This window comes from Oculina patagonica, chromosome 6 (genome assembly GCF_052425735.1).
Source record: "Oculina patagonica isolate OP01 chromosome 6, crgOcupat, whole genome shotgun sequence".
Classification (NCBI taxonomy): Eukaryota; Metazoa; Cnidaria; class Anthozoa; order Scleractinia; family Oculinidae; genus Oculina; species Oculina patagonica.
Genome location: NC_135763.1, coordinates 32,242,395 through 32,263,588, shown reverse-complemented (window position 1 = coordinate 32,263,588; position 21,194 = coordinate 32,242,395). Strand labels below are relative to the sequence as shown.

General features: G+C 39.3%; 3 protein-coding genes across 3 annotated transcripts; all 3 read left to right on the top strand.

The window, feature by feature from the left end:
• Positions 1–414: 414 nt before the first annotated feature.
• On the top strand, positions 415–1,978 carry LOC144657805 (uncharacterized). The gene is made up of 2 exons (XM_078518170.1): positions 415–1,829; positions 1,922–1,978. Exons 1-2 carry the CDS (start codon positions 566–568, stop codon positions 1,966–1,968), a joined length of 1,311 nt encoding a protein of 436 aa, XP_078374296.1. The 5' UTR covers positions 415–565; the 3' UTR covers positions 1,969–1,978.
• A 12,912-nt stretch (positions 1,979–14,890) lies between these two features.
• Positions 14,891–16,373, top strand: LOC144657265 (histamine H2 receptor-like). The gene has a single exon (XM_078517582.1). The coding sequence runs from the start codon at positions 14,959–14,961 to the stop codon at positions 15,886–15,888; it is 930 nt and encodes a 309-aa protein (XP_078373708.1). The 5' UTR covers positions 14,891–14,958; the 3' UTR covers positions 15,889–16,373.
• Positions 16,374–19,340: 2,967 nt separating this feature from the next.
• On the top strand, positions 19,341–20,757 carry LOC144657084 (melanocyte-stimulating hormone receptor-like). The gene has a single exon (XM_078517378.1). The coding sequence runs from the start codon at positions 19,524–19,526 to the stop codon at positions 20,454–20,456; it is 933 nt and encodes a 310-aa protein (XP_078373504.1). The 5' UTR covers positions 19,341–19,523; the 3' UTR covers positions 20,457–20,757.
• The last annotated feature ends 437 nt before the right edge of the window (positions 20,758–21,194 follow it).

The following is a 21,194-nucleotide window of genomic DNA, read 5'->3' as shown; positions in this document are numbered from 1 at the left end:
ACATCGCAAAAGCATCACATCGACGACCATCGACATTCAAATCCTAGCAGTATGCAGAATGTTTGAGGGAGGAGAAAAGGAATGGCTCAGTAGTAAAGCGTCCGAAGTGCTACTCGGAGAGTCCAAGGTTGTACCCTTTTTGGAAGCACTCAGAATTTCTTTCACCGAGTATGCATGTGCCATTTACTGAAAAACATCATATTTCACTTTATATTGATCACCAGGCTTAAAATATACCATATTCATCTCCATCAGGAAGTAGCAGGTTATTTGTATTTGGAAACGATTGCTAACTGATATAAAGATTTCTGATTGCACTTATTTGGACTTTGAAAATATTTAATTTATGAGGTGATTACTTCAATGCACTATTCTGAGCTTACTGACGTAGCGTAGATCATGCGAGCGAGGCTTTACTATACTTCTTGTTTGGTAGGCACACATTTCCATTTTAACCACTGAAGTGACGAGCCGACTAACTTGTGAAACAGGTTGTGTGATTTACTAGGACAACCTTGAGGCATCTATTCGAGTTATCGCAAGGTCTTAAGGAATTATTTTCTCCATGGCAGGCAGTACTCTGATAGAGATTTTCGGGCAATTAGTGTTCTCTTTCACGCGCAATGTGACAGAACATTACAACCCGGAAGAACCTGAAATCACGGCAGAGACTTTTGGCTTCATCCCCGTAGAAAGCACAGGCCGAGAATGGTATTATTACCCAGTTGATGAACTTATTTACCAGGAATACGGTGACACGGAGGTCTCAAGTTCGAGTTATCTGGCGGCTAGAGGTTTCAATGTGAGAGTTATAAACGCCTGCTCTACAGAGGAGCAGGAAGACATACAGGACAAACAGCAAGAACAAGATCAAGCACTGGCCTGGAAGCGACTAAGACCGCCCTTTATACAGACCGTTTGTAGCTCAATGTACATTGGAGCTTTGATTTCGCTTCTTAGCGCTGCCCTCATAGGTGCAGTATACATGTTGTTCTCCTATCTTTGTTATAAAACTATCCGAAACTGTGCGTATGTCCCACAGAAATTAATTCCACTACGTGTTCAGTGGACTATAACAATTTCCGATTTGATTGCCTGCGGCTTCTTTTATGTTTTCTCTTTCTGTACTATGTTGCTTCTTTTTCGCCGGCATCAGTTACGTGGTTTGAAACGAAAACTGTTTCTAATTTGCTGCGCTTTGTATTGCTTGGACGCATCTTATCGCGTAGTTCTTCAAGTTGTGGGAAAACCCTTTTATAAGGGCCCTGTATTATGTAGAGTTCCACTTTATATCTTTTTTGCGAGCAGCCTGTGTCTGCAGTTTTACCACCTTGTAAAAAATTTTAGCCTGCGATCAAGACGAAAAGTGGCAAGTTTGGTCTGTAAACTGACTATACCATCCTGTTTGACGTTCATTGTCGCATTTGCTATAGTGTTTTTCTTATACCCAAAGTATAATAAACAAAACAAACAAGGGAAACTGTTAATCGCAGTCTTCGCTCCTCTCATTGCATTAATTGCCAAAGCGATCTCGCGGATTTGCGTTCAGCGTTTATGGAATATTACTCATCCGGGATATTCATACGTCTTACTGGTGCCGCTGTATTTTGCTTCAGCGGTTTTGTGTCGAGTGTTACAAGCCGATCTTGACAGTTTGGAATCTATTGCTACTCTTGGAATACTTCACGGCTTGGCGGAAGTTGTAGAACGCAGTACCATGGTAGTAATCGATCACATTTGTCATCAGGTTTGGAAACGAAAATCAGCTCCTTGGGGAAGTTTTCGCACTCCTCGCCGTGAGAGACTAATGGCTGATATCGCCATTATGAGTATGTTATTTGAATCAACTGCTATAGTGTCTGTCAACGGCTTTTTATACCTGTATCAGTTTATTTACTTGCAAAACGATTCTTTTCAAAAGTTGCTACAGTCTTTTGCTATCCACACTTCAATTCCGCTGGTGATTGAGTGGTTTTTCACAAGCGTCTCTCTTGCGATCGAGACTCGTTATCAAAATATGCCTGTCATGGCTGTTTGGCGAAGGCGATGGAGAAGACACTTGTTGGTCGCACTGGTGAATGCAATACCAGTAGCTATGTGGACTAGTGGAAACCTCCAAATAATCGTACATGGACGTTTTAACGAGTCCTCGAAACAACCTTGCAAAATGCCCTTTACTTAATACTGATACTGGGGCGATCTAAGAGTTTAAAAGTTTCTGGAAAATACATATTTATATAATAAATGTTAATATTAATAAATATCAAAGTAAATATTGCCAAAAAGACATAAAAAAATTCAGAATTTACCATAAATTTACCAGAAGTTCCCTGAAGGTTAAAATATGTTGATGCGACGGATGCATAAAGTCCACTAGTGAACAATGACGTCATACTTAATTATTTTCTTTGTGTTTTCGATAAAATCAGGCCAGGAACGTTTGGTGGCTTTTTTTTTTTCAACATTAAAAAAGCTATAAATGTTTACATTCCACGAGGTCGATTTTCCTTCGCAAGATCTAAACTGGTTAACAAATAAACCTTTAACGAGAATAAATGGGTTCAAGGGCCTTTTGTGTGCTAATATTTTTATTCTTGTCAGTTTCTCGTGTGAATGTGGTTTTAGAAATTTCCGAGGCGGAGACTATTTTTAATTTTATTCAAATTTCGTTTTCCGGAATTTCAGAAGCAATTTTCAGTTTCACAGCCAAATGTGATTTTAACTTTTACTGTAAATTTTTATATCATATGGCTGGGTGACAAAAAATCACGTACGTGTAACCGCACAACTTCGAATTCCAATTTCCCTGTCATTCTCCCTTGTGTGCTAAAGCCTTTCAGTTGTACTAATTTAGATCTGCTCATATCACTACCGTAAACTTATTTCTATTTAATTAATATTTTGGTCACGTTGCTCCTTCGCACGAGTCGTGATTCGTTTCAATATCAGGCTGTTTGTTACAAACACTTCACATGTTAGGCGCCGAGGCGATATGATGCGTCTATACTAAGCTCTACTAAGAAACCGAAGTTTCAGTTTTAATAATTACACGTTCAGGAAACATTGCTTAATATGGAGCGGAATGTTTTCTTGTGCCATTTTTAAAAATATAAAGCGAGGAAGCCCCTCCCACCGGCTCTCTGTATACCTTGCTTGTGATAGAAACGAAAGAGTATCACAACCCGGAAAAACTGAATATTACCAACCGCAGAGTATTTTTCTTTCAATTGTGTTGAGCGCACAGGTCGAGAATAGGCTCTTACCGAAAGTGCTCGTAAAAAAAGCATTAAATGCTAAAAGAAGTGCTCGTTTTTTGCCAAAAAGTGCTAAAATAATGCTAATTTTTTTAAAAAGTGCTCGTGGGTTACATAAAAATGCCCACTTTTTTCCAATTTTTTTAAACATAGAATATTACATTTTTCAGATTTTCAGTTACATTTTTCAACAATAAAATGTAACGATCAATGTTTGATGTCAGAGTACGCTCTCGAGCTATCTCTGCCTTGGCTGGCTGACTTCCATTGTTCCTCGATGACAACGTGGATGACGTCATCTTGGAACGAGTGTGATGGACTGGGTTTCTAGAAGGCAACCACTGACGTATCAAACCTATTCCCCAGGTCTCCTCGGCTACTTTGACTAAAATAGATTTAGCCAAGCCTAAAAGCGGAGCTCCCCGGTAATTTACTTTGCCCTTTATTAAAATATCTGAATTCACTGACCGTAGGCATAAAACAATAGTTAATGAGCCCGCAATCCAATAGAAAACCATTTTTCGGTCAGCGGTCAACTTTATAAAAACACGTTACCTCGATGAGTTATACACCTGAGCCCGCGATATGATCACGTGATACTGGTCAGCGGATACCTTGTATTGACAGCTGTCAATTGACCATAACTTGGATGCCCAGTAACAAATAGATGAGTGTTTATCTATTTCTGAAGTGCGCAACACCGTACGTACGCCGTACGCGCCCGCGAGCCATGCCGCTAGCCATGATGACCATGAAAACTCAAGTTCATGGTTTTCCTATTTCTGTGAATTTTCTATGGGTATGGGGCTCCGCTCTGCGGCCTTGCGGGCCGCTGTGGAGCTCCGCTAAAATGAGGGCATAATGCATCTTTGGACGCCATAAATAAAGTCAGATTGAGCTTTATTACACAAAATTATACAAATAGTCAGTCGAAAATGCAAAATAATGCTAGCAGTGCTTTTTGGGATAAAATGTAAAAAAAAATACACGCGAAACCAAATAATGCCAAAAAAAAGTGCTAGCACTATCGGTAAGAGCCTAGTCGAGAATGGCATTGTTAGCAGGTTAGAGGATATTACATGGTTGCGCGGAGATATGAAATTTATCTTCGAACACGAGAAGATAGCTTTCATATCTCCAAGCAACCATGTAATATTCTGTTTATTATATAAACCTACTAATTACGATGCTTTTGACGATTTTCCGAAGATTGCTGACCATTTTCCGAAGATTTCCGAAAATTTGCAAAATGTTGTCCGAAGGTCGTAAGCATTGAAACAGGGCAAACTTGTTAGAAAATGTTTCGAAATCGATATCTTCACATGTGAAAATAACATGTTATTTTCACGTGTTAAGATATGATTTTTTCGCGCGAAAGATTTCCTGGTATTTTACTGATGTTTATATAATAAATATAATTATTTACCCGCACTACAACAAAAGCAAGCAAAGTCACAAGAATGCACCTTCCACCGGCCAGAGGTCTTGATATGGGAGTAATAGAACTGGCTGGCGACAGAAAACAAAAGAAGAAACAATGAGCGATCGGTGGGAAGATGATAGAAGAATGACTTGGAAGCAACATAGACTATCTTTTTTCTGATCATTTTTTAAGCCAATGTGCAAGGGAGTATTCATTGCAGTTCTTGCCGCTGCAATACAGTATACATTCTTCTAATCAATCACTCCCCACCCACCAGCATGCGTAGGGTGCTCATTATCCTGATTGACAGCCATTCTCGTCCCCAGAGCCCTCGATCCTTCTGGACTGCGCCAGATCCCTGGCGCAGACCAGAAGGATTAAAGGGACATGGTCAGCGTTCTTACCGCGCTGACCTGGACACTATAGTTAGTTTTCACGTTTTGAAAATAGTCCATGATGGAATTTTTTTTAAAACGAACCTTCAGAAATCTGCTGCAATCTTCTCAGTGTTTCACTAAATAAGAAAATTTAGAGAAAAAAATACACCGAGAAGGTTGAAGCAGATTTCTGAAGGTTCTCTACGTGTATTTTTGATTTAGGGTTGAGGTGGACTTTTTTCAAAACATGAACGCTAACCATGTCCCTTTAATTGTGCAAACGTTATCAAGACTGATCATGAATTTTTGACATCAAAGTGTGGAGCTGTCAGTGAGATAATGACGCCGATGCGATAATTTTGAAATTAAAATCATAGTTACTTTTTTGTTGTATTTAAAAAAAATTTTCCAATACGTGTAACTTTTGTGTATGTAAAGACGAATCCTAAGGAAATCTGTGAAAAAATATATGTTTTTTTCGTTTCTTAGTAACATTGCTGAGTCGGCAGTTTTGTTCCAGATTCAAGGTTAATTATCTCCAAAAATGCGTGGTTACCCCGATTTTCTTTTTGGATTCCAGTATAGCTCTTGCTAAGATCTTATTTTTCCGCATAGTCATGAACCGCGCAAAAAAAAAAAATTGGTTTTTAGGAGGCACCGTCCTTAACATATCATAAAACAGTTACAGAACAATTTGTGTAGTTTTGATCTGTTCCCGAGCTTTCTTGATTTTTTCAGTCAAATGAAATCTTGGTTGTTAACTTAACTCTTGTTTGCCATAGTGTGGATTTATATAACAATTTTGTTTTTCACCAACAAAAACCGATACAAGTCACGTGACTTAGTTGCGTCATACCCTCACACGTGGTGTTCATGTTAAAGGGGCTATGTCACGGGGATTTCGCAAATTTTTGGTCGAAACTGTTCTGAAGAAGGTAGAAGCAACTTTACCCATGAAATGCACTATCTTTGAACATTTAACTGAAGATATAACCTTTATTTGGGGATAAAAATCAAACTTCGGCTACAAATATCAATTTTTTTGAAGGCGCGCGGAAACAACTTGAAAACGCTGGCTAACGTTTTCAAATTGCAATCCATTTCCATCCGTGCAATCCGCGGCCAAACGCGCTTTAAAACAGTTTTAGTTCTCTAAAATAGCAATTGTTAATAAAAATGGACCATTTTTTAAAGTTTCCTACGACACAAATATAAACGTTTGCCTGTTCTGTTAAAAATCTGTTAAAATCCGCCAGGATATTTTCTCACATGATGACCTGTTTCCACATACGATAACCTCTCAATGAACAGGATTTGCCTCTGAAAGAACTTTTCTGTGAGCTTTGAATTCTGTGCCATCTTCAACCACCAAGGTAACGTCGAAAAAAATTGTCTTGTGTTTCTTGTGGCCTGAATACGTCTTGTTTCCTTGCTTCCATCGCCGAATTGACACTTTTTAATGGCAATCTAGTGAAAACTAATGTTGTTGATATTTAAAAAACTCATTAATAATTCATAAAAAATACAAAAGAAATTAATGTTTAATGAGTGTCTTTATATCTGATAAAGACACGGCTAAACTTTACGGCCAAAATAACCCCAAATCTAAATATTAGTGCAAGAATGAGTTGATCTACATCAGAAGATTTTTTAAGCCGTTCAATAAATTCGCAGTTCGTGTTTTATCAAGTCTAAAACACTCGGCTGCGCCTCGTGTCTTAAACTTGATAAAACACTGCTGCTCATTTATTAAACATTACATAAAAGACTAGATAATATTACTCATGGAACTTTTTGAACTCATCGATGCAGACACTTGGGAACGAGGTTGTTAATCTATATGACGTCATCAACTAGCCTGAATATTTACAAGAAATTCGCGAGTGGACTTGATCAAAAGATCATCATCGAACGTTGCTTGTGGTATAAACGTTTCTTTTTCTCCTGACGGTACAGCGATCGCTAGTGCTTTTATTAGCAGATTCCCACCGGAATGATGTTAAGTTATTTTTGAGATGCATATAAAAGGGCTTGTCATTTGTTCATCAATGTTTTGAATGATCCAGATTATTCTTACCCAGTCAGGTGATGTAGCTATTAAGCTGTCATGCTAATAATTTTAACGTGCATTGTGTGACTTTTCGAGACGTGCGGAATACACAATACTGACAAGCTGACAATTTTTTTAACAGATCGTATCTGAGCCGGCTCCGGTACTATTATCGCACTAGCGATCGCTGTACCGTCAGGAGAAAAAAAAACGTTTATACCACAAGCAACGTTCGATGATGATCTTTTGATCAAGTCCACTCGCGAATTTCTTGTAAATATTCAGGCTAGTTGATGACGTCATATAGATTAACAACCTCGTTCCCAAGTGTCTGCATCGATGTCGATGTCAACAGGTGTAACGAATTGTCTACAAGGCAATATTGTAAAGCGGAAGTCAAAGCGGAATCAACGGTCTTGGATGTCAGCTGTCAGTCGGATTTTTCAGCAGTATAATAGGTATAAAAGTACCGGAGCCGGCTCAGATACGATCTGTCTGGTAACTGTACACTTTATGGTTTCAATCCCACCCCAGCTTCCAAATAAATTAAGATACAGTTTTTTGTTGACAAAACGCAGCTTATATTGATACAATCAAAGATCTACGTTGAGGTGCTAATTTTTGATCCATTAAAAGGGCAGTTAAATCATCAACAGAGCTTTTGAATGATTGCCTGTTACAAGGAACCTTTGCAACAAGACTTTTGTCACTTAAGAATGCCGGTCTCTAAGAATCAGACAATTTCTCGATTTTTCGGCAAGAGGATGGAACTTCGATTTCTTTCATACTTTTATGTTAGATAGGCTAGGGTATAACTTAAAACACTGTATAGTTCTTTCGATTGAATATCCTTTTATTTTAAAGAAAAATGCAAATAACAAAAATCCGTTAAAATCGTCATTTGAGGCGCTAAATTATTCATGATTTTTGCACGAGTTTGAGAGCCTCGCGTGCAAAAACAAATCACTCTACCGTCTTTTTAACACTCAAATCATAGTTAGCAATCTCTAAACATCTACTGAAATGATTTTGGGAAATATTGCGTTGTTCTTTGTAGACAAAATAATTTTATTTCGAAGGCATACAATTCACTGCCGTAAAAGTACTTGGTAAATAAAATTAATTTTCACCATGTGGGAAACCTTCAAATCGTTTAAGCTTCTGGTGGTTGAATGGTAGAAGAATGGTGTATAAATCCCTGTAAAAATTTCTCCGGGCAAATGATTAAAAGCGACGTGAGATCTTTTCGAATTCGGTTAAATATGCAAATATTTGACCTTCCGCGGTCAACTTTGAAGTTACGGGTCAGAAATAATTTTTGTTCCGTGTTCCAAGTCCTAACCCATTTAAGACCAAATTAAGCATATGAAAAAAATATGTAATTTTCTAACCTTAATCTGCTGTAAAAGGTAGGTTCGAAGGCCATTTTAGCATGATTACGGCTCTTATCATTCGTCGCATCTGAGCTTCGTTTTCCTTCCGCGGTCAACTTTGAAGTTACGGGTCAGACATGAATGACATGAATATTTCAATCCGTGCACAAGTCTTAACCCATTTTGGGTCAAAATAATCACACACAAAAACATTATGAAATATTCTAACCTTAATCTGCTGTAAAAAGCAGGTCTGAAAGCCTTTTAAGCACGATTCCGGCTCTAAGCATCCGTAGTAATTTGAGCTTCGTTTTAAGTCTGCACCGAGCCAACTGTCAACGCGCAACATACTCAGTGGTCTAAAACCAAAAATCTCTCATCAACTTTCGGCGCATATCGTCACTAGTGCATCTTCTTCGACGGCTTTGTCATTTGTTAAGTATTGTTTGGTTTATAGTCCACAAATATAATACATCTGATCGCTGCTAAAATGATACAATAATGTTGACGCTTATCTTTGCAGTGCACGAAGTCACGTATCTGTTTGTTCGTCACGCAAGTCATGGGGATTTAGCAGGTGGCGGGGGGAGGGAGGGTGGATTAGGGCGTCATTTGTCGTGAAAAGCTCGACTGAACGATCCTTTATTATAAACTAGAATTACCGAATTCCTAGGTCAAATGAACGATACTCTTTGCTACAGTTATAATAAAATACGTAAAAAAGAAATTCGGTATAACAAAACTTCGATTCGTAACAGTGAACACATTTTTGCGTGTCTCTTAATTAACATTCGATATACAACCTTAACCCTTATATCAAGGTTCAACTGTTCATAATCTAGCCTTGGAATACACATACAGGACTGATTTAGAAAAAGAAAACCTGTATTAGAATAGTTTTGGTTTTCTTTGCTTGCGTTATCTATTCTTTACCCTGAACCGCGAATTTATCACTGGTTACATGCTAACGCTTTTAATATTCTTAGTTACAAGAGCTTTTCGGGGCCTTACCAAAATCGTAGAACAAACACCACAGTTGAAAAGCTTGTTCAAGGTTATAACAGCATGCCAATAATTGGTTAATCGACTAGGCATGGCTGACCATGGCTTATGTGCTAATTGCTGCTGGTAGGAGTTCAGTTCTCTACGGGTAGGTGCTGCGCCCAACAGAATACGGTGCTCTTTGTGGCTAAAGGGATGAGCAAGATCAACTCACCTTAACTGGTAAATACAGTCGGAAATGTTAAAAAATGCACTGTATTTAAAGTGATGGGCAACACTTAGTACTGGTAATTTTTACTTTTTTGGTTGGAGAGGGGGAGTGAGGTGGGGGAAGCGCGTCGGAGGAGATTACAGTCGAAGCTCTCATAAGCGGACACCCTCGGGACGCGAAAAAAGTGTCCGCAACTGGAGCTGGCCGCTTACGAGAATGGTTCTTGTGAGCGGCCACTAGAGGTGTAGGGGATAGATGGCCGCTTACGGGAGCTTGCCCAGCTAACATAATGGTAATATGCATGTTGGTGGTGTTTCGAAATGTAACCGGACGTGGATGACGACCGAAAAACACTAAAATTTGGTACGGTAATTACAGAAAAATCATTGTGACGAACGGCGATGTGAAGTTGATTGATTAATACAAGATACATAGGTTTTTTATATGATTTTCTTTGCGGTGTCCGCTTACGGGAGCTTAAAAACAAAGAAAAAGTCTAAGTCGTAATCTCGGAAAGTGTCCGCGGCCGCTTACGTGTCCGCTTACGTGTCCGCTTACGAGAATGTAAAAATACAGAGTTTGTATGGGAGTAAAAACGGGGTTTCTAACAAGGTGGCCGTAAGTAGAGCGGGAAGTAGAGCTGTCCGCTTACGAGAGTGTCCGTTAAGAGAGCTTCGACTGAAGTATAAAAGGAGCCCGTATTCTGATATCTCTGAGTAACAGTTATACCTTTATTCAAATATAATACATTAACTAATCATTATGGTGCAAACTGGAAACAGTGGTCTCGGTTCAAATTTTATACGCACTTCCATCCTCCACTTATCTTATTTTGAAAAAAATAAGTAGCGCACCCACCCAGCAATCCCTCACGAAACATTTGGAGGGGTACTTTCATAAATTTCGAATAGGGTTTAAGGGTAAAGAAAGCGAACATTGATACCCCTTTTTAAGGCCCAAAACCGAAAAATAACAATCTATTCAAGGGGAGGAAAAGCGTTCCTTGCCGACACAAATAACGGCTAACCGCACACGACAAAACACAAATCTTTATAAAATCGCTTTACTAGTACTTGAACAAAAAGTTCATTTTAAGAACCTTTTTTCGTTTAGCTGGGCGTTTATTTTAGCTGATAGTTTAGGTACCCTATCTAAGGATCACCGGAACAATTCAATACTACTTTGGACGAGAACCTAAAAAATATTCCCTATCCCGGAGTTTTCTTCTGCGTCAGGCGTATTTTTCTCGCGGCGGGGCCTGTCGCGGTTAGGTTCGGCAACTCTCACCCGGACGATCACACTTCACGACCTGATACTGGGTTCAACATTTATTTTTCCTATATTAAGACTGTTTTCAAGAGCTGCCTTATAACACAAAAAATATTGCTTCTGAAGTTTGGTTTTTCACGGGAAAGAGTCATGTTAGAGTAACTAAATAATACTGGGACTTGTGACTGCTGATGTCCTTCTCACACGACAGTAGAGGAACGATTTAGTGTGACGCTTTCGATCTTTAGAATCAAAACCGAAACTCACGAACAAGGGCCTTAAAAAACATCAACCTTCATTTCCAGTGAAATAAATGAACTTTGAAAAAATTGTTCACGCGCTGCCTTTAAGCAAAAACGGTGCAATAACTAGACGACCAAGGTTTTGTTTACTTAGGAAGCCACTAAATTAAATTTGGCGATTTTTTCACACGCCGAATTGCCATAGAATTTGCTTTCCTTTTTAGCAGTTGACGTTTAAATTTATCAATTATAAACGCATTTAAGTTGACGTAACGAATCACCCAGTTTACTAGGCGAAAAAAATATTCGACGAAAAAAAAATACTCCCCACCCCCCCAAAAACGATACTTTTCTCACTTTTTCCTCCCTAAATTTAATTTACACCATTATGGGACTGAACTACTTACGCCGATCCGTACATTTTTTTTTGTATTTACGGTTCGCGCGTCGAAGAAGATGCTGGTGACGAGAAGCGCCGAAATATACATTATTTCGACCACTAAATACTTACCCCGGGGGGTACTCCTATAATGGCCTATACGGGGAGGCTCCGCCCGAAAGGGGTACCTTTTTTAGGCTCCAGGTATATAAAAGGGTAGGGATTTCACAGGTTTAGGTATATGAAAGGGTAGGGAAATCTGTCATAATATATTTTAAAAGGCCTTTACATTAAATATTTCGAGCAGACGCAACTTTTGGCTGTATCGTCGTAATTTATTAAGCGCTACATAAAAATGAAAAAAACATCCCGTTTTAGGTATGTGATTCGTGTAGGTATATGAAAGGGGTGTCTTTTTGCAATAAAAGGTATACAAAAGGGGTACCTTTTCTATCAAAATGGTATATCAAAGGGTAAGGGGTTAGATCTCGGGGCGGAGCCTCCCCGTACAAAACTTTTTCGAGTACCCCCCCCCCCCGGGATACTTACACAAACGAAGCTCAAATTACTACGGATGCTTAGAGCCGGAATCGTGCTTAAAAGGCTTTCGGACCTGCTTTTTACAGCAGATTAAGGTTAGAATATTTCATAATGTTTTTGTGTGTGATTATTTTGACCCAAAATGGGTTAAGACTTGTGCACGGATTGAAATATTCATGTCATTCTGTCTGACCCGTAACTTCAAAGTTGACCGCGGAAGGAAAACGAAGCTCAGATGCGACGAATGATAAGAGCCGTAATCATGCTAAAATGGCCTTCGAACCTACCTTTTACAGCAGATTAAGGTTAGAAAATTAATATTTTTTTCATATGCTTAATTTGGTCTTAAATGGGTTAGGACTTGGAACACGGAACAAAAATTATTTCTGACCCGTAACTTCAAAGTTGACCGCGGAAGGTCAAAATTGATTTTAACCGATTCAATTACGTCGCTTTTAATCATTTGCCCGGAGAAATTTTTACAGGGATATACCATTCTTCTACCATTCAACCACCAGAAGCTTAAACGATTTGAAGGTTTCCACATGGTGAAAATTAATTTTATTTACCAAGTATTTTACGGCAGTGAATTGTATGCTCGAAATAAAATTATTTTGTCTACAAAGAACAACGCAATATTTCCAAAATCATTTCAGTAGATGTTTAGAGATTGCTAACTATGATTTGAGTGTTAAAAAGACGGTAGAGTGATTTGTTTTTGCACGCGAGGCTCTCAAACTCGTGCAAAAATCATGAATAATTTAGCGCCTCAAATGACGATTTTAACGGATTTTTGTTATTTGCATTTTTCTTTAAAATAAAAGGATATTCATCGAAAGAATATACATGTTTTAAGTTATACCCTAGCCTATCTAACATAAAAGTATGAAAGAAATCGAAGTTCCATCCTCTTGCCAAGAAATGTTGGATTCTTAGCGACCGGCATTCTTAAGACAACAAATGCTACCGTTTGAGCCTTATAAACAGGTTGTTAACAGAATGAAATTAAACTGTCAATTTACGCTACATAATTATTACAAATACGTTGTTTATATAGTGCAAATGTAGTTTACACTAGGTAAAAAAAAACCTTTTTCTCAGTTTTTAGCATACAGATTAGCTTTAGTCGGCACCAGCTTCATCGGGAGAAGGCAATTTTAAATTATCAAACCATCATTTTCAGCTCGCGAGGCCGTATAAGGATCAACTGGCCTATGGACTTTGACCGGTAACTAAACATTTTAGTTTTGGATGTCACCGCCGATATTGTGTCGCAAAATTATGTCGAAAATTACGCTCGCCGCTTTAACAAAGAAACATTTCTCAAATACTGCCCCAAAAAGAAGTCCTGCAAAGTCCGCTACCTCAAACTGTATTTACAAAAAAGACAATCTGTTTCAGAATAAGGATAGCTTATCTGTCGCCGGAGAAAGAATTCAACTTTTGCCGCTTCCAACGAAAGCTTCAACGCATCATGGCAACTTCGGCGACGAAAGAGCGATTGTTTTGGAGTATTATAAGGAAGAAAGAGAAAGCGGATTTCCAAGTGTTGATAACGGAGGGATTCTGTGGTCGCGTTGTGCTGTGAAAAGGCTAAAGGCTCCCGCCATGGCTCCCTTCAGGCTACCAAAACAGGTGCTTAAAGAAAATACCCGGATGTTTGATGAACATGTGGGACAGAAGAAAGCTAACTAGTCGATTACTAAAATATACACATAGAAGTCAGCTCATTGTTTATAAGTCAGCTACGAACATTGCTGTTATTTAGTGTTACAGTGGAACCTCGATATAACGAAGGGCCATGAGACTGGCAAAATGTGTTCGCTATAACGAGGTTTTGTTATATCGAGGTTCTTTTCCATATATTTAACTATTACTTGAGCGAAAAATATCGTTCGTTATATCGAGGACCTTGTTATATAGAGGTTCGTTAAATCGAGGTTCCACTGTATTTATATTATTATATACTTGCCGGAAACTCTTCTAAAAAAGTCAAAATAACAATAATAAAATAAGGCCTGGTTCACACTAGCGAAAAGAAAAGAAAAGTTCAGTTCTTTCCTTATGTCGTTATGCTTATGTCATTATGTTCCAACTATGTCGTTATGTTATGTTGTTCACACTGGTGAAATAAACATCAACGTTATCTTTTTTTGGATTTGCGTGACCTTGCCGTTATGTTGTCAACCAGGCCTAGCATGAACGAAAAATAAACAGCTTCACTTTTATTGGGTCGGCGATTTAAATAGCATAAATTAATACGAGCCGATTCTTGCGTATTGGCTCGGCGAAGAGATGTAATAAAATATTACATTAATAGAACATATTTATTTATAAACGACAAAGTACAAATTAGGCCATATTTGCCCGTGACAACGGTCCAATGTTGTTGTTATTGAAAGATCTCCATGTAAACGGACATTTCATTGGACAGTTTTGAGGATTCAGTAAATTTTAGAACAAAGATTTTAAAAAGAAATAATATTACCAAAGGCAGCTCACGCGATGTGATCTACCAACAGGGTTTGAAAACGTTCAGTATAAAGCGTACAAAAAGGGCTTAAAAGTAAAATTTCCAATCGGAGTTATTGAAAATCAGAATAAACTAGGTCCCTATTCAAAACAGGTAATTATTGGTTTGTCGGAGAGTAAATGTTACCTCCTAGAGTTTCACAATATTGGGCATCTTCCGGTCCACTCGCCCACACTTTTAATTAAGTACCTGTGTATATTCCATTCAGCTGACATAAGTGCTTGGTTAGAACGAAACAGAATGACTATTCCGGCTTGCTGTTCTTGCATTCAGTGTTGAACAAGCCTTAGATCCAACTCTTTGCCATGAATCACACATTGAGCAACCCAAGTTCGAACCTCTCTGGAGAAGGTTGTTCTCTTCCAGTAGCTCACGGCATTTCTCTGATCACAACAAATGCTTTAGTGGGTGTGTTAGGAACATTTGGCAACTTACTGGTTTGTGTGGCCGTTGCCACAAATCCTCGTCTTCGCCGACCATCAAACTTTCTTCTGTTCAGCTTGGCCATCGCTGATTTGATCGTCACCATGGTGTGTGAACCCCTTGTTGTAGCAATCCTGGGCAAAGTAACATTCTACAATGACTGTGCTGCAAATCTGGAACATGTATACAAAATATTATCCAGGCTGTCATGTTCTGCCTCAGTGGTGCACATGGCGGCCATAAGCGTTGATCGCTTTCTGGCTGTCGTGTACCCTCTACGCCATGAAATCTTCATGGGGAAGTACGGATTGAAGATTATGCTCATAGTGTCTTGGGCCTTCCCGGTAACGGTTCCTATCCTGAGCGCATTTGTCCCGGATTCCTTTCCCAAAGCATTCCTGGCCCTCGGAACGTTTGCTTTTAGTTATGCAATCATTATCGTGTCTTACTCGCTGATCGTGGCATGTCTGGTCAAACTAAAGAGGAAAAGACAGAAACGAAATAAACAAAGAACCCGATCGTTCTCCGTGCAAATCAATTCCCGCATTGAAACGCGCGTTGCCTTCACGTTAGCCATTGTGATCGGCGTTTTTACCGCTTGTTGGTTTCCGCTGATAGTCGCCCTGTTTGCTACTGGTAAACCTCTGGTCGAGCCGCAAGGAACCGCGCACATGTGGATTAGGACCGTGGCTTTGTCAAATTCCGCCATGAACTTTCTGATTTACACTTGGAGGATCCCAGATTTTCGCAATGCGTATGGCGCGATATGCCGCAAGATGTGCAATCTTGCAGGGAAGAAGTATCGCCGCTAACTGACTCAGCGAGGAGAAGAAAAGTGAGGAGAAGACAAAAACAATGATTAAAAGACTGGATTGGAAAGTCTATTTTATATAATTACTAACCACCAGTGTAAATGTATGAGGTCACTTGATAGATATTGAGTCCTGGGTACAGGAACTGTTGTGGGTCACTAGAGAAAAGGCAGAAAAACAAGACGAGGAAAGCGTTCAAGCGAGTCCGAATAACATTCGTGTAGGTGATTTAGCACAAATAAGGCAGCGGAACTGAAGACACTCATAATCTCAGATCGCGCTCTTAGCCTAGCTTTTCTGAGTTCACGAAACCTGCCTCTTTCACAAGCAGTCATTTATTTCAAGAGGTGCTAATTAATGGGCAATCTCTATAATCCCAGGCTCTAAGTGTTCTTTCTTGTAATATAATAAGTTGTAAAAAGTAATTTTAATATCTTAATATTTCAGTAAATGCAATATTTAAAACTTCCATTTGATTTTTTTAAATTTATCTAACATTGTTATTTCTCACTGTATTTTTCGTCATAAATGATCAATAAATTTTATTGTTGCTCATTTAGGAAAATTTAGTAATAAACTAGTTTTAAGCCGTTTTCCATTTGTTACATGGTTAACTCCTAACAAGAACCTCTTGTAATTATATTACTTACTTTTACAATATGATCAGAATAGCACTCAAAAAATAAGAGGACCTCTTTTATAGAAAATTAGGATTGCTGTAGATAAAATTGAGGATTAAAGTACTTCACATGATCCTGGGGTTTTTAATCCGGAACGTTCGGCAATCGAACCCAGTCAAACAACAATCGAACATAATCGAACTCACAACAAAATTTGGTATATCGAACACAATGGAACGATCGATTACCGAACGGACGACGATCGAACTCAATCGAACGTTCGATTTAGTTCGATTACTTACGTTCTATTGTGCGATTAGGTTCAATTGCGTTCGATGTTGTTCGATTGGTTTGATTAACTTAATAATCGAACTCACAACAAAAAAGATGTGCGATTTTGCTTGATTAACGAGCCCACCGAACGATTAGTGTTCGAGTGAGTTTGATTTGTTTTTTTGTTTTTTTCTATTCCCGGGTCTATTAGACACATACCCCGAGTATGATGTAGTGGCCATGCATTGAAGACTTCAGGAACACGCGAGTCTCATTTTTAGTTTGTGACAGTCCTCTCTGAGACTTGGCGCAACTTTTTTTTGCCAGAGGGAATTTTCTTCAAAGCAATCATCCTATGGCACTTTTCCACAAGCCATTTTTGACTGAGCTCGTAATATTTGTTCCAAATCTAAGCAAGTACTACGATCGTACAATTTCATAAGAGAACGGGAAAATAGAAACTGCCAGTCGTCAGTTTGCGAGATCGCGTTTAATTTCGATTTCAAGACTTCCCTAAACAAAGGATCAGGATGCTATGCTCCTAGGTCCTAAATTGTGACTGAGAGTATATTCGTTTAAAAGCGGAGTTCATAACTTCCCTTTATTTAGCCAAGTGCTCAGTTTTTCGTGCATAGCGCGCGATCGACAGAAAAGAAATACAAACGCTCAAACGCTCGTCTCCGCCTTACTTATTCTTTATCAATTGATATCGAAGACACTTCTTTCTTCTGCGAGCAGTGAATCTCCGGTCAGTAGATAAAAACGCATGAAGATTGTTTCATTCAAATCCGAGTTCTGTACAATTCGCTGATGATCGTGATTTCGATCAACAAATCCTGGAGTGATTGATTGCGTAGTGATTGGATAATTGCTTTTTTCTGATCCGCGGAACTAACATTTCCAAAAGCAGATATCAAGGGTGTTCACCATTTACAAAAATTTCCGTTCGGGAAAAGAAAGTTCCATTTAGACACAAAACTCATTCGTTCATAGGCTCCTCTCTATTCGGTATCTCTTGCTCCGCTCGAATCTCCCGAGAAACATGTTGGAAATGTCGATGCTACATGAAATCTTTAATTTCTCCGTTGAAAGAGTGCCTGATAAATTTAGAGGATGATAGTGAAATGAATATCCTTTCAGCGGCTACAACTTTCATGCGTGAGACGCGACCTTCGCCGAAATCAGCGCTATTTTGAACGCTTGTTGGCGGTATATTCGATCGATGCTTGCCCAAAGAAAGCTTGGCTTCGGGCACAAATTCCACCAACCATTTATTGTGATGCAGTAAATTTTGTAGATCTGCTGCAAGTATGTGACAGACAGAGCACTCGTTTAAACCCTGAAAATTCGGCTGTGAAGAACTTACATAAAACTGACCCGCCATGTTAGTTAAAGCTTAGCAAGTAGCCGAGAAACCCGGCTGTGAAAAAGACCCTGAGAGGCTTGGGACTGAATCTGTAAAAGGAATACAATTTTCCATTAGGAAAGTTTCCACCAGGTAAACGGGACTAACTTCTTTTTTTTTTTTTTTGCAATTCCGTTTATTTCGTAAGTTTTCCAATGGAAAGAACAAGGGTGGTAACAATGGGGGTGACAGGCCTACACAACTTCTATCCACGTGTGACAGCCAGTTTAGAGGTTGGCTCGAACGAGTGAATCTTCCTTTTGTACTAAACGATTGGAGGATCCTTGATATCTCGTTTAGTCGTGGTTGTTGTTGGATTAGATGCTATTTTTGCATGAGTATTTGTTTTAAGTTAGGCACCGTTGGACGGTATTGTGTAACGAAAGGCAGGATTCGCGTGTCTTGTTTGCATTTTTTTGAAGGGCAAGTTTAATTTTCTGTCCTCATACTTTATCTCTGAGAGGATTGTCGAAAACAGAGTTTCTGGGTATCCTCTTTCCATAAGATCTGCTTTGAATTGTGAGATTTTAGTTTCAAATTCTGTTTTTGAGGAATTTGTTCGGAGAAGTCTGAGTACTTCGCCTTTGATGAAGCCCTTGGAAAGAACCAAAAAAGTCGTGTTCCATTTAAATCCCAACCGGAATTTCCGGTAATTTGTTGTAAAAGGTAAACACCCCTTGACGACAACATAACCGGCGTCATCCACTTATGTACTACGCGCTATTTTTGGCTTGCTTTTGCGCTACTCTCAAAACCTTGACGCCGTTATGCGCATTCATCGCCATTTACATTTGCTTCAGTGTCTGATTGTAGAACTGTCTGGAATATTAGTTTGAATTTTTCGCTAAATTATTATCTGTATCGCAGTTTTTCTGAGCCTCATTTCATTTAACTTGTTAACAGTAGAAATATTGCACTACAAATGTACAATGAATTGATATTGAGACATGTTTGACATGAATATAATTCATCCCAGCAACGGATCTCAGCTAGAAGTAAGACAAACAGAATGAGTGAGTAGAAAGCCCTTCCTAGAAAAACAAGAAGTTAAATCCCTCCATCCCATAAATCTTCTTTATGTGACCCGTTGTAAGCCAAACAGGTGACCTTCAATACCATTCGTACGAAAATAAAACATGCCCGAAAGCATGAGACGGGTGTCGGCCGTTAGTCGAGTCTAATTACTGTGCCCATTCCGGTACACTTGCCCACACTTAAAAAGTCTAAATTTGGCCACATATCAATATTCTTTTTGGCAAACAATTGAGAGTTGCTATAACGTCCTGCCGTTATTTCCTTCACTGTTGAACAAGTTGGTCTTCAGTCGAGTCGCCCCCATGAACAACACATTGAACAACACCAGTTCTAACTTCTCTGAAGAAGGTTGCTCTCTTCCTGTAGCTCATGGCCTTTCTTTAATCACAACAAATGCTTTGGTGGGTTTGCTCGGAACATTTGGCAACTTAATGGTTTGTGCAGCAGTTGCTACAACTCCTCGTCTTCGCAGACCATTAAACTACCTTCTGTTCAGCTTGGCGATTGCTGATTTGATTGTCACCATGGTGTGCGAGCCTCTTCTTGTAGCCATCCTAAGCAAGATTACTTTCCTCGATGAATGTGATGCAATTGCAAATCTGGAACGACCCACTCGAGCATTATCCAGGTTTTCGTGTTTTGCTTCTGTGGCACACATAGCGGCCATCAGTGTTGATCGTTTTATCTCTGTCGTGTACCCTCTACGCTACAAAAGCATCATGCCGAACGGTGGATTAAAGATTATGCTGATAGCAACTTGGGCATTCCCGGTCACGGTTATTGTCTTGACCGCCGCCATTCCCGGCCGCTTGCCCAAAGCGTTATTGGCGGTCGTTGCGTTCGCCCTCATGTATGCTATCATTATCGTGTCCTACTTGCTAATTGTGGCATTTCTGATCAAGCATCGGAAAAGAAGAAACCAGCTCAGAGTTAACTCATCTAGGGAGGTCAATCGGTCAAGAGTTGAAATCCGCGCAGCCTTTACGCTGGCTATAGTGATCGGCGTCTTCACCGCTTGTTGGTTTCCGCTATGGATCGCCTTGTTCCCTACTGGAAGAAGAGCTGCGCATATGTGGATCCGAACGTTGGCCTTCTCAAACTCCACCATGAACTTTCTGATTTACACTTTAAGGATGCCAGATTTTCGCAAGGCATATTGCGAGATACTTCGTAACATGTGCAGTCGTAGAGAGAACAAGAATCGCACCAACCCTGTTCAGGTTTTGCCGGGGTAGGAAAAGAAGTACAGTTGAACCTTGCTAATACGGACACCGAAGGGACAGATCAAGGTGTCCGTGTTAGAGAGGTCACCACTATGACGTCACTTTTATGACTTCATTGACAGCTTAAAGTGGCCCACAGTAACAGTATCGAGACACAATGTCTATCAGTAGAGTACTACATTGAACATCTCAGCTAAGTATACTGTGTACGAATCACTGTTTCAAAAGAAATGATCTACAAGTCAACACAATGTTGTATGTGAAATAGTAAAATTGACCATAATTCTGAAAGTGTTTATTTAAGGTGAATAAAGTGTTGTTGTTTTTGTAACCACAAATGTAAAATTTCATAACATAATGAAATATCCTCACCTGATCACCGGAGTGTCCGTTATAAAGAGGTTAAGTTTATATGAATTTCCAATTTCCTCTCTCTCGAGATTTAGTGTCCGTTGTCCATATTAAGACAAGATATATGTATATGGGCGCCTCCCAGAGGGGGATCAATGTTTCCTTGTTCCCATACAAAATGTTCCTTGTGTTCCCATGTTCCCTAAAAGTATTTCTTCGATTTTGTTCCTTTAAATATGCTTTTGTTTCCGTGTTCCTAGTATATTGTCCTTTCGTTCCCATGATCCCAAAAAGTTAATGGCTGGTCACGTTCCCTTTTTCCCTGAACGCCGTGTGAAAGCCTCGTATATGTGTATGTGTCATATACTAATTTTTTGCGGGTTCTATTGCGGTATGTTT